We start from the raw sequence: 13508 nt of genomic DNA, 5'->3' as shown, positions 1-13508 counted from the left end.
CGTTAGGAAATCCAACCAACAGTCAACCGTGACCAGTGATAACGGCGATCGTATAAGGAAGTTGGCTATGTATGTGGAGAAGTCTATTCTATTGAGGACAAATCTGTTAGTCCAGCGTTAACTGTTATGGCTGCTGTATAACTGCAGTGTCAACTGAAACAGGTTTGATCAATGCGTCTTATCAATCCTATTTGACAGTCCTGAAGTGTGCGGATATGACAATTCATTCATATTGGAAAGAACGCACTGAAAGTCCTGTAATGTATTCTTGAAGTAAAACAACCTGCCCCCAAATTCTATGGTTTGTGGTGACTTGGGCACATACCCTATTGATGTTCACATAACAGTAAAAATCATTAGCTACTGATTTAAAGTTATGACTGAAACTTGTAAATGTCCCCACATTCTTGAAAACATTATCAAATTTAGATCATCTCTCCAGAATGCTGACTCCGACCAACCAAACACATTCCTCTCTCTTACATCTGACAATCTCACAATTTCCCTAACATCTGGTTGAAACATAAAGTCACAGTTTCATCAACTGGCCGGTTCAAACAGTCCTGGTAGGCCGATACTCAAAATACATCTATAGGAAAATATTATCATTTATATAAAACCTCACTCACTTCAGCACCTTGTCTTTTAGATCTTCCATCAAAATTTTATATCTGGTTCACAAAGTTAAGAACTTATAACCGCAGATTACCCACTCAAACGGGACGATTTTTAAATGTTAATATGGAAAAGAGAACATGTACAATTTGTAAAAATGATGGGTTTTTTTAATAACGTTATTTTACCATGTTCACTTCTTAATGTTGAACGTAAGAAGATACTTTCCTCTTATTTTTGTAATAAGCCATATACTAACAAGTTGATATCATTCATGAAAGCAGATTATAACCTATTCCTGTTGAAACTATCACTTTTCGCTGAAACTGCTATAAATCATTTCTAAAATGTTGATCAACACCTCTCATCATTTGTTCCTGGATTATGAATGACTGTATGTTCTCTATATTACTCTGTATGATATGCGAGAATACAACTTTGTTCTGTCCAGTCATGGACCGATGGTCTTGTTGAATAAACTAAGAATAGGGTTTCATTCCTGCCAAGCGCTGGAGACAGCAATACAATTATCTGTCCTGGGTTCCATATCACATGAGTGCAATCATTCACCCTTTGTCCATTACTTATCAGTACGTGATCACATTACAGCACTATTTATTCCAGGGTTAATTACTTGCCTCTGTTTGTTCATTGAAAGAACCACTCATCGACAATTAACAAGCCGAATGTCCTACTCCGTGTTTACCATTGCTATCTCATCACTGTTGTAGGTTCATATAGTTATCTGCTTCCGGCTTTTTATTCGGCTGATGAAGGCGTAAGAACATACCCCGAGACGTAGTGTTCCCCAGGCTACAGACGCTGATAGCCAGAAATTCTCACCTTCTATGTCTGAGGTTTTGTGTCGGCGTATTCCAAATAATTTTACAGCTGTAATGTGTTTTCTTTATTTGCCGGGACCGGTGAAGATCAGAAATTCTCACCTTGTATGCCTGAGGTTTTATGTCGGCGTATTCCAAATAATCTTACAGCTGTCATTTTCGTTCTTTATTCGCTGAGACCGCTTCAGATCTGTGTTAGAATGTGTTTTCAGTAACTGATGGTAATCGGAGGCGATCGGGTGGTCAGGCTCGCTGGCTTGTATGACACATATCATCGTATCCCGCAGATCAATGCTCTTGCCGTTGATCACTGGACTGTCTGGTTCAGAGTATTTACAAGCTTCCGCCATATTGCTGAAATATTTCGGCATAACTTCACTCATTCACTCACTCATACCTCAGCCGTGAGAGTACCGACAGCAATGTCCACATGTTCAAACAATTATTCACAGAGAAAACCCAATGCCTGTTCATCCCAGGTTTCTGGGCCGATACCCTTGGCTCATAAATATATCAAAAGGATAAATACATATAAGCTGTCAGTAGTTCAGTTTGATTAGCCATCTCCATCAGTCTCTTCACGACGAATGTGGTGAATCATATCCGAACGTAAGGTGAAAGTGAGAGATTTTATGAACCGCTTCGTCGATGGCAGAAAGATAATACCTGTGACTTAACTGTGTTAACGCCACTTCAAACGTTATATATCACCAGGACAATTGAAAGCAAATGTAAGCAAGTATCAAAATATTTATTTACAAACACTAATGAACTTACAAAACGAACTTAGGGAAACTAAATCTATAAGTCCCATCATCGTCGTGTATATATTTGATTGACATAGGAAATAGCAAGTGTCTTTCGGTTTAACGAAGTTGATTAAAATGATCGCATATGTGCCAGTCAAATATTTATGATTACGAACCGCTATGTACGTTCCGATATTTCGTTATCAATATAGAATTGCGACGTTACACATCGTCTGTCAACGGGCTGACACAAATGGGGACAACAGCTAATAGCAAAATGCGCGTCATGTAGGAAAGCGCACGTAAAATTTTTAAATCATCATCGTCGTCAACGTAACAGCTCATGGTAGCCACATGTGCGGTATGTATGTATGTATGTATGTATGTATGTATGTATGTATGTATGTATGTATGTATGTATGTATGTATGTATGTATGTATGTATGTATGTATGTATGTATGTATGTATGTATGTATGTATGGATGGATGGATGGATGGATGGAGATGGATGGATGGATGTAGAGAGTGAGTTTAGCTTAACACCTCTCTCAACACTGTTCCAGCTATATGACGAGTCTGGATCAGACAATCCAGTGATTAGCAGCATGAGTATGTATGTACATAAGCTAGAAAAGAATGGTCGGAATAAACTGCATTTGAAAACATTGTGATATGAGTATATTAATGATATTCTCCCAAATCGTACTGTTTCAGCTTTAGCATTTTCTGTTTATTTTTAACTAATGGCCATAATCGTAACACTTCCGCACACGGTGACTGCTGATGGCGGATACATTTCATGTTTGAAACAGTTTGGTGATGTCGCCGCTGAGTTTCCCGCGGTCTTGATATTTCTATTGCAAAAATCTTAATGTTGACCTTTTAGAGAGTCATTGTGGGGCCTTTACACGTAACATACACGTATCCTATGAACCAACACTGTTTTGAAGGGACAAATAACGGAAATCGGATGAGGCTTGAAGGAGTTAGTGAGTGGGTTTAGTTCTACGCCGCTTCCAGCAATATTCTAGCAATGGGCGGTACCAGAAATGGGCTTGGCACACTGTGCCCATTTTGGGAATCGAACTGGGTCTTCGGCGTGGCGAGCCAACCCCTATACCAGTTCTACTTTTGTCGGAGGAATCCCCCAATAACCGAAATCGTAAAACGTGTATCATTTTGCTGAATCAGTGAGTAAAATACGGGCGGATAATTGATTCTACTGTCGGTGAAATCCAGCACCCCCAAGGGAGGCAATTCACATAACGATAGGCGATACATTAACCTGTTTCCTACCTGTTCCAAGAGTCAATACTCCTTTCAAGGGAAGAATGTGTACCCGAGTACTGGGCGCGCAGACATGTTTAGAATCGATTACATATGCTTTTGTATTCACAAAAAAAACCCCCAAAACCGTTCCCAGTGTCATGCCGCATCACCGACGCGAAACAGCCATGAAATTTGATGCATCACCCATAAAACAAGCGTATGAGGGTAAAGGCTGTAAAATTTGTTTTCATTTACTTGCTATTTGCGTCCACTGTCTCTAATAATGACTCGACGTCTATATAGTCTGAACCTGTTGTTCATTATCCAGCTCTTAGGCTGGGCCATATTTCAGACCTTTGTCAATTTCATAATAACACGTGCATGTTGATGTCAACACGTAATCTATTTCAGAATGCGGCGCCTTTCATGTCAGATAATCGACGCCCTCTCATAAATTCAATTAATGATTAAAGTGCAATTTGCCAGTATGATACGCCAGAACTGTCAAGTCTTTAATGAATTACATCACTGATAGTTTCACACATAAAAAAATCCCGTCTGCTTAGATGATTTTTACAAGAAGAACGTGCTTGTCTAAGTCCTTGCAACAACCCGACACTAATTAACGGAAATATTTTTCGTTATTGCATTAAGGCACGCCAAGCAGAATAAACGCATTGGCTACAGTGCAACGTCCCTTTCATCTGAGTAAATGTATGAAACATTCTAGAGATCTGGCTCTATAATTAATGCGCAAGTAAACAGTAAAGAAGTGTCATCGCCCAGTTTCAATCCCGGCGAACAAGGTCTAATTTGTAGATACCCAGCGTGCTTCTCTTAACTTTCATCTAATTAATTACAAAGTGTTTAGGAAAAACTGCATACAGCCATGTTTGTTGATATTTTTGAAATCCACGCACGCATTCATATCAGTTTTGAACTTACTGGCACGTCAGATATAGTCTCATCGGGTTAGGGGTTACATGTAATGTTTACACAAAATATGGGATTACTCGTGGCGCATTGATCACGCAGAGATGTTCATAGGGGCGCGACGGAACATGAGTAACACGCAAACTTGACATTTTGTTCCTCACAGTAGACCTAGTTGAAGAATCTACATAGAACGTTTTCCATTTTCCGTCAAAATTTATTAGCATTTTAAAACATTCGTCTAAACCACAAAAATACGTGACGTTGGAAAGTTTCGGTGAGATGGTGCGGATTCCTATATATATCTGCACCCTTGCATTACTGTACGAGGTCAGTATTTGTGACATAACCGGGAATTGTTTCCAATCTGCGACTCAAAAACCGAGTAATTCCAATTATGTATTAAAATTTTCAAAGTATTATAAACACAACTCAGTTAAGGGAAATGTGTTTTGAAAATCCATGCACATGTTACCATCGGACTAACACTTTGGTGGAGATTTAGTCACGAGGGCGAATATACACCACACCCCTTTCTTTAATTCTTTCATGCTTTCGTAATTTACGAATGTCCAGTGCAATAAATGGAGAATAAATAAAGACAAGATTCCTAGAAGATATCAGTATTTCATTTGCCATGTTGATACATGTATATGACCTATGCTATGTTGAATAAAGTATAGTCTTATGCCGGTCAGTCCATTGAAATGTGTGGGGGAGTTTAGTTTTAGGCCTGTCTATTTATATTGACCCTAGCCTGATCTGCCACCTGTAGAGCTACAGATAGCTGTCTTGACTAGAATACTTACATGGGTGCGTATTAAGCATTTGCATGCAGTACGTTCACGTTGCTCTTACCAATATCCCAGGAATATCACTTCAGGGGAGACCAAAAAAGGCATCACACATTGTATACATGTGGGGAATCGAACCCAGGTCTTCGGCGTGACGAGCGAACGCTTTAACCACTGGGCTACCCCACCGTCCCCCAATGGTTGAAATATATAGCCTCAATGTTGAAGGTGCAGCACTGTACAAGAAAGCAAATGATGCTACCCATACGCGTGTCTCTGCGTGTTTCACTGATGAAATACCCAATGTTAACGTATTTTGTATACTTAGCACAATTGTATTGTACAATAAACATCCCACCACTCTTCAAGTCGACCTTCCATTTCACAGGCGATGTGCCTTCTCATTGTGCTGAGATAAAGTGGATTTTTCATTAGAATAACAAATGGTACGTGTTTCACAAGTGCAATAATTGAAAACAGGGGGCGATAGAACATCTCCCAGCACCGATGCCACAGATAGCGCAGACAAGGGCTCCGTGGTGATTGATAACAACAGGATGGGCGCACAGATCTTTGGCATGGCGTACATTGAATACGTTGCTATCAGGAAAATGAGATGGTGGGATAGCATGGAGGTTGTGGTGCTCGCTCACAACGCCGCCGCCTCAGGTTCCATTCTCAGAATGTGTGTCTTGTCTAAAACTAATCTTTCTGGCCCTGTCGTATATGATAGCTGCGGCGTCATTGCAATATAGTGATTGGTGTACAACGGGAAAAATCAATCTTGACTGATTACCCCTTTAGAATCGCGATGTGGTTGGGCACCAAAATATTCTGATGAACAAAAGAAAGTAGACACCTGCTCTTGTATTATTTTCCAAACATGTACACGGAAATACTTATATCTATTTATATACGGCCTTTAGATTATGACATATAAATAAAAACATTTTGTACATGTTTTCAAAACATCATATACATTCTTGCAGCGATGTGCATGGGATATTATGAACATCGTGATTTTGTTGGATCGTCATGCATGGGGTGGGCCTACAATATAAAACACAGCCGACTGAGATTGTTATTAGTGTCCTTGTCAAAGGTACACATAACAACAAGAAAACAGAAGGACGAGCATTTAGAATACTCAGAAGGGTGATTTTCTGAAGTCGTACTGCCATAACTTCCGGTGCTTTGAAGCAGGCCATCTTCCTGCACAAGTTTGTTAAATGTCCTCCCAATGTCAAAACAGATTGTATAAAATGACTGTTCAATACGGCAGTCTGTAAGTTATTGAATTTGGATCTGACAATCCGTGATCAACAACAGGGGCATCGATCTACGCAACTGGGATACGATGACGAGTCAGCCAGGTCGGCAAGCCTGACCACCGTTAGTCGCCTTTTAAGAATATCATGGATTACATGAAGATCAATTCTAACCGGATTTTCACGAGTACTTATCATTGTAGCCATTTGTGTGTCATTTACCTGATAAAAGCGAATAGATGCATTTCTAAGGGTATGGATTGTGGGAGGATTGGACTTGCAACATTACTCTAAAGTCAAAAGATCAACTTAATTGCCGTTTGCTTCGGTATATCTATCTGCAGCATATGGGGGATATACGACTAGGAATATATCCTGATGTTTTGCCATGATTCTAAGTCATGCAAAACCAATTCTGTCAGACTCAGAGCAGTGATGAACATTGGGGACCCTGTGGTTTACTCGTCACGCTGAAGTCCCAGGTTCGATTCTCCACATGAGTACACTGTGTGAAGCCCATTTCTGGTTGAAGCCCATTTCTGGCCATGATATTGCTGGAATATTGCTAAAAGCAGTGCAAAACCTTACTCACTCACTCACTCTGTTCAGTGCAATGGTGGACATACTTAAGGGGTCAGTACAGTTGTCTTATGACCTTCCTGGCCTTTACCTACTGGAATGTATACTTTGGTATCAGAAAAATGTTAAATCTGACCTACATTATAAAGGCTATCTGTATTACGATTAAGGACCAACATGGGCTTGGGTGCTTTATTCTAATCTGTGTGCTATATTAAAAAAAGAGGAACAAGACGTATCATATGAAACATGACATAATCCGTTAATTCAAGTTTTATTTCTAAAATATTTTCCCTGCAAATGTACAGCCACGTAACAACACAATACCAAATAGTATGTGTGTGTTATTTTATGGCATATTCTGGGACAAGTTTTCATAAGTATTCTAAACGTTATGACACACAGAAAACTGTTCAAATTATACAAACAATCTCACAAAGCTCACCATTCATACAAATATAAAATGTAACTACCTAAAGTAGTAGCAGTATCAGTAGTAGCAGTATCGCAAGTTGGGGAATGATGTAAGCAACGAGTTGTACACAGAAGGAATACGGCAATGACACAACACCACCGCGGTACAAACATATATGATACACACGGTGCATGTGTATTGATTGATCATACACACATAATACATGTCAGGAAAGCATTATGTACATATACAATGCTTGATGGTACACAATATCGATGAAGACACACTTGATGCTTAATATACACACATGTTGCACACATTTTACGCGTGAACCATACACGTAATTCGTGATAGAACACACAAAATGAGTGTGTAGACACACAATGCGTGATGTACACACATAATGTATGATGTACACACGCAATGTGTGATGGTACATGCATAAAACATTATGCTACACACAATGCGTGATGTACAGGCACATGAATGTATGGGAAAGGATGATACACACTTTGTGAATGCATGGTACAAAAATGGTAAGTACTGACTTGACTCCAGACACCTGTAGAACAACAACAAACGACCAACAATGCACGTAGAAGTACATTCTATCACAACAGAATCCTGTGTTTGATTTGAGAACAATCGCAAAATAACCTTGTCGTTTTCAAAGGGCAAAAATATATAATGAAAAAAAAATGAGAAATACAATTTCTACTTAATCATTTTCATTTCGACAGAAACAATCCAGATTTCATATGGATATAGTTATACTAGAACAAATGTCTTTGCAGATTTGGGAAGTGGACGATTTCGAAAATGCGTCAGATTGTGTTTTTAAGATGTGCAGTGTTGAAGTGTTAAGTACTTTTTACATCTGAAAACAATTAATTACCATCTTATAGCAACACTTACAAACCTTTTGAAACAGAATATTGAAATCACGATGATATTTAGCCTCTCTGCAGACATGTTTGCACACATTCATAATGGCTAAACTCAAATATCTCGGATCATGCATGATGTGACCCAGTCCTGTCCCTATACTTGATGACAATATTCTTTTACTGTGCCGTGGATGGCCTGATGTTTATCACATATAGGACAAGTCTGTCATACGCTAGTTGCCTGTCGGGCCATCTAAGAGACTCAAGCAGAAATACAAACATAGAGAAGCCGTGCCATATTCTTACGTCAAAAATAGTCTTTGGGTACACATAATCCGATATATGATATATTTGGAACAAACACTGCATCAGATTTGTAGAATTCCATTATCCTCGTTCAGCTGGTTGTCTTAAGCCGTCTGAAGAATTGGTACACACAGCTTATTACTGGCCAGGGTGTCAGAATCAGATGACATAGTGCCACTTCCAACAAGCAAATATTAACATATAAATATTCATCGGCAGTTGAATTGGACGATGGTATTCGTACAATGCTAAATGATGTCCAAGCACGAAGGAGTAGCTCAGTCAGATTCCTGTAACAGAATATTGGTAAAAATACCAATTTCCGGGAGAACAATCACGATGAAATGTCTCCCAATGAAGACAACACAAAAATAACAATCACATCGACCCCTGTTGATACTGGGTAACTCCCTCCAAAACAAGTCGTTCGGAGTAACATATTCCCGTATCAACGATTCTAGGGTATGCTGTTTTCGATAGATGCTCTCGATATCAATCACTTGGGGCTCCCTGATTATCAATGTCCCGCTATCAGTGTTTCACTGTGGACTAAAGATCCGTGTTCAAATCTTCCAGTGTGTACGTTCTTGCTAACCGTTGCTTTTCTTTCCGTCTCATCTGAGATCTTGGAGTATCCAGCCAACCATTGCTGTGTATGCTGGAGCTCCCAACTAGTCTAGATTTGCTGTCATAGTAACTGCTGCAGGATGTACTGATGCTGTCGGTCAATGACATAGAATCAACCAAACGCTTGCTCTGGAAGTCGTAAGGGTACCGATGTTGTTTCAGCTTCTTGATACGACCATGCTGTGATTTCTCAACCTGAACCACGACCAGACGGTATATCAGTAGTACTATCACAATAGTGTTTTTGGACGTGAAGAACATGTTCGTGTAGCTGAGGACACCGTAGCGGAAGATGAGAAGCATCCTGAGAACCAGGAACGGAACATCTTGGAGGAGGATTGAGATCACAATGCCGTACACGTCGGCGGAGCAACAACCCACCTTTTTCTCTGGGGGATATTCTGCTGCCAGCCCAGACTGGTCTCGACGGACTCGCGACGCTGTGAGAACTAACGTGAACTGAAGCAAACTCAAAGTCCAGATCCCAAGAATTATCATACACAGGAGTTTGTTGTAACGCACCTGAAAGAGAAACAGTTCAACATTACACATATTTGTGTAATAATAATGTTGATCCAAATGGATCAAGACCTATGAAATCGCCTCAGATCTACGAATGAGCCCATAGCGTTGTGTGAGCCGGAGCAAGTGACAAGTGCTTTCATAGTTCTGAATTATCGAAACACACAAACAGATATTTGTAGAAACATGTAACGTATCGTCACCAGTGACTAAAATACAGTTTGAATTCAGAACAGGTAAGGACCTTCCGTCAGTGCTGAAGATTGATACTTTTTAAAAGGAGTTTCGTAAGGATCATAAAAAGACAACTTCCGCAATAGTTTTGTTTATAAGTGAAGCAAAAACGATTTGGTTGGTTGGTTTGTTGTTAAACGCCGCACTGGATGTGACAATAAAAATGTGCGTGCATGCAAATGTTTGCGTTTATAAGTGCGAGCACTGTGTGTGTGTGTTTGAAGGGGGTCGAAGGAAAATAAGCGAAGGATGGACATGGTAATGAATGAATGAATGAATGAATGAAAGGATGAATAATTCGAACAACGTCACTTGCACAACAGGACCCATATGTTTTATGAATATGAAGGCCATTTCCGGCGTTATCCTCCGTCATTATTATCACTAAAACCTGCGTTTCAAGGAGGCTCAAGACTGATTAATTACTGGAGTCAAAACGAACGCAGAGACTGGTGGTTCACTGGCTGTCTTTATACAGCTAATATGCAAACCACACAAAGGGTAAATACACACCACTTCCTCTTTAAAAGCATCAAAGAACTCGACGATGTCAGCGGCTGTGCCTATGTACACGAGGAGCAGCTGCGACAGCTGGTCGTGAGTCAGCTTCCCTTTGGGCAGGATCCACCGTCCTAGGATGAGGATCAGCAGCAGAAGCTGCTCCAGGGTCCTTATCCACTCGTCAGACGTCATCAGGATCGGAATGCGGATCTCGAACCTGAACTGTAAGGAACAGAGATGCGAGTTAGTTGAAAATAATGTCATGCTTTTGAGGAAGAGGGTGTGGGGGTGGGAGGTGTGTGTGGGGGTGGGGGGGGGGGGCTGAAAGCGAAGGAGGATGAAGATAGAAAAGGATGCAGAGATGGTAGAAGTTGCACTTGAAGATTGTTCCATGTTCCTGCTGCTGCAGTAGGAAACAATTGCTACACCAAATACAAGGGTATCATGGCGTTATTACACAAGATTATCATATGTTATTGTGTGTGTGCTTGTTCTAACAATCTCTGTGATTGTTACTATAATCAAGGAACGCCGATACTGGGGAACGAAGTCATGCATCAAAACAAATCACCAAGCCTGGTCACTTCTACCCAACTCTCAGCAACCTTTAAGCATAATTTCCAGGGACCTGAAATCCCACAGGTTTCGTCAACGATAGCACAGATTACATCAGTTACAGTCCGTTTGTAACTCGAAAACTATTAACACAAAGTACTCAGTGAAACACTGATCATAATCAAAACATCAGACCAAATCTGTGAGGTTTTGCATAATATAAGTTCTAAAAATGAAAATAAGTTGTTAAACTATAGTGAAGATATTGACACAGATCACTATTTGTTACGACGGAGGAATGCAGGGACTTAGGCACTTATGATAATTTGTTAAAAAGGTTTTCTTATTTTTAGAGCTTACATTCCGCAAAAAAGACTCACAGACATGGTCTGGTGTTTCGATTATGGTCAGCATTTCATTGAGCATTGCATGGTTATTAGTTTTCGAGGTAGATTGCAATTACGTACACTTTTGAGCCAAACGGACTACAGTACCTAACCTTGTGCCAACCCAATTTAACTTGATAATTTTGCACTTGGTTTTTAAACTAGAGGAAAGAAGTACATCCATTATGGGAGAAGATATTCTAATATATAAAAATACGATCAATAAAATTCTTTAAATGTACTGAAGAACCAAAGGAATACAACCCTAATCTTGAAATCGCGCACTACATCACCCCTAAAACATGAAAATAAAACAAAAACATTACGGTTGTCTCCTCAAATTTCAACGTCCTAATTTTTGGCCGACGCCTTAAAGTCTCATTAACCTCTATCTGCTACCGAGATAATGCAAATCACAGAGGCGTAATCTCGTTATTTTTGCGATGAACCTTTCCACTAAGCACACCTATTCCCACTTAGCTTCTTTGAACAAGTGAAAAATGCGAGGCGGGCTGGAGTTTTTCACTCCATCCTATTCTGTTTATATCGAATCTCACATACCATGATGGCTTCTTCGAGCGCTAACTTGCTTCTAGATCTTGATTACAACAACTGTCACGTTTAAGCAATATTTCATGCAGTAACTGAGTTGCCCTATAACTTTATGGCTTTGGTTCTCTGATGCCCATCTTTGAACTTGATATTAACGTCATTTACCCATTTCCTTCCCCTCTGAGTGGTACACGTTTAGGCCATCTGTTACGGTTATCGATGCGTTTGTGTTATGATGGAAAATTGTATATCATTTATGCATGAAGAATATGGCATGAAGAATATGAACGTTGCAATCTTTTCCGATGTTGTAATTGTAGGTGGTTAAAACAGTATTGATGTTCTTGCGGTGTTTGTGTCAGTGTATTGACCTGGTGGATCGTAGACGATGTAAAACAATACGAAGCATTGGCTGACTCATTTACTATATAGTGTTCATATCATTACAGGGGCGGTGGGGTAGCCTAGTGGTTAAAGCGTTCGCTCGTCACGCCGAAGACCCGGATTCGATTCCCCACATGGGTACAATGTGTGAGGCCCATTTTCTGGTGTCCCCCGCCGTGATATTGCTGGAATATTGCTAAAAGCGGCGTAAAACCAAACTCACTCACTCACTCATATCATTACATGCGGATACGAGGAACGATAAAATTATAATGGTGAGATGTCACTGAAAGCAGGTATTTTCCGAACTGTTCATTTCGTCAGGCAATTTATTGATGTGAGATGGCTGAAACGGTGTACCGCTATATATGTAGTACCGCGATATTTTGCCATCGTTTCGGAGTACCGTAATACAATCCAAAACTTCAGTATTGTCGGTTTCGTATCGTCATTTTATTAGCCTGTTAAACCGTTTCTAAAATGACTGCAATTCGAATCATTTTGTGATGATCTTTGCATTTCTGTGAGGTTTGGTTCGTGTTGTCAACTTCACATTAACGCCACGAGCACGCGTGTCTCATCTCACATTCCGTGCATTATTGGACTGGAGCAGGTGATTGCTCGTTCATTCATACTATTTGCAGAAATACTGGAATTAGATTTGGCCGGACTAACATTGAATATGCAAAATCGTCCGAAATAAGCAACTAGATATGTGACCCTCGCAGTTAGAAGTGTGTCGTCAAACGAATCTACAGTAGTTGGCCATTACTGAATCATCATTGGTGATATTTCCAAAGACTTACATTTTAATCAATTATTGCAAAAATGCTTTTCATTAATTGAGTAGAAGTTCTTTTATTTTCAGATTCTGCAAACTATTCGGGAATCATATCCTACTACGGGTACATATTTTTTCATCTTTTCTTTGATTGGTCATCGAATGACACATGATTAAGCACCTTAGGTACACAGTAATTTTGATCTATACCATAGACAGCCATGTTAAACCTGATTGGTATATCTAATATATTTTGTTTAATTAATAATCATCGGGAAAATTAAAGGGAAATTATGTATTTGTAGCCG

The 13508-nt window shown here is 39.8% G+C and overlaps 1 protein-coding gene across 1 annotated transcript in view; it reads right to left on the bottom strand.

Annotated features, from left to right (window-relative positions):
* Positions 1-7311: 7311 nt before the first annotated feature.
* LOC137268243 (transmembrane protein 26-like) overlaps positions 7312-13508 on the bottom strand; it is a 42048-nt gene continuing 35851 nt past the window's right edge. Inside the window, exons 4-5 of the mRNA XM_067802780.1 lie at positions 10555-10764; positions 7312-9807 (exon numbers count right to left, since the gene is read on the bottom strand). Of these exons, the coding sequence (XP_067658881.1) occupies positions 9208-9807; positions 10555-10764 (810 nt within the window). The 3' untranslated portion in view covers positions 7312-9207. The remainder of the gene's footprint in view (positions 9808-10554; positions 10765-13508) is intronic.

Source organism: Haliotis asinina, chromosome 16 (genome assembly GCF_037392515.1).
Source record: "Haliotis asinina isolate JCU_RB_2024 chromosome 16, JCU_Hal_asi_v2, whole genome shotgun sequence".
NCBI classification, from domain to species: Eukaryota; Metazoa; Mollusca; class Gastropoda; order Lepetellida; family Haliotidae; genus Haliotis; species Haliotis asinina.
The sequence above is the reverse complement of the archived record's forward strand: the minus strand, read 5'-3'. Positions and strand labels throughout refer to the sequence as shown.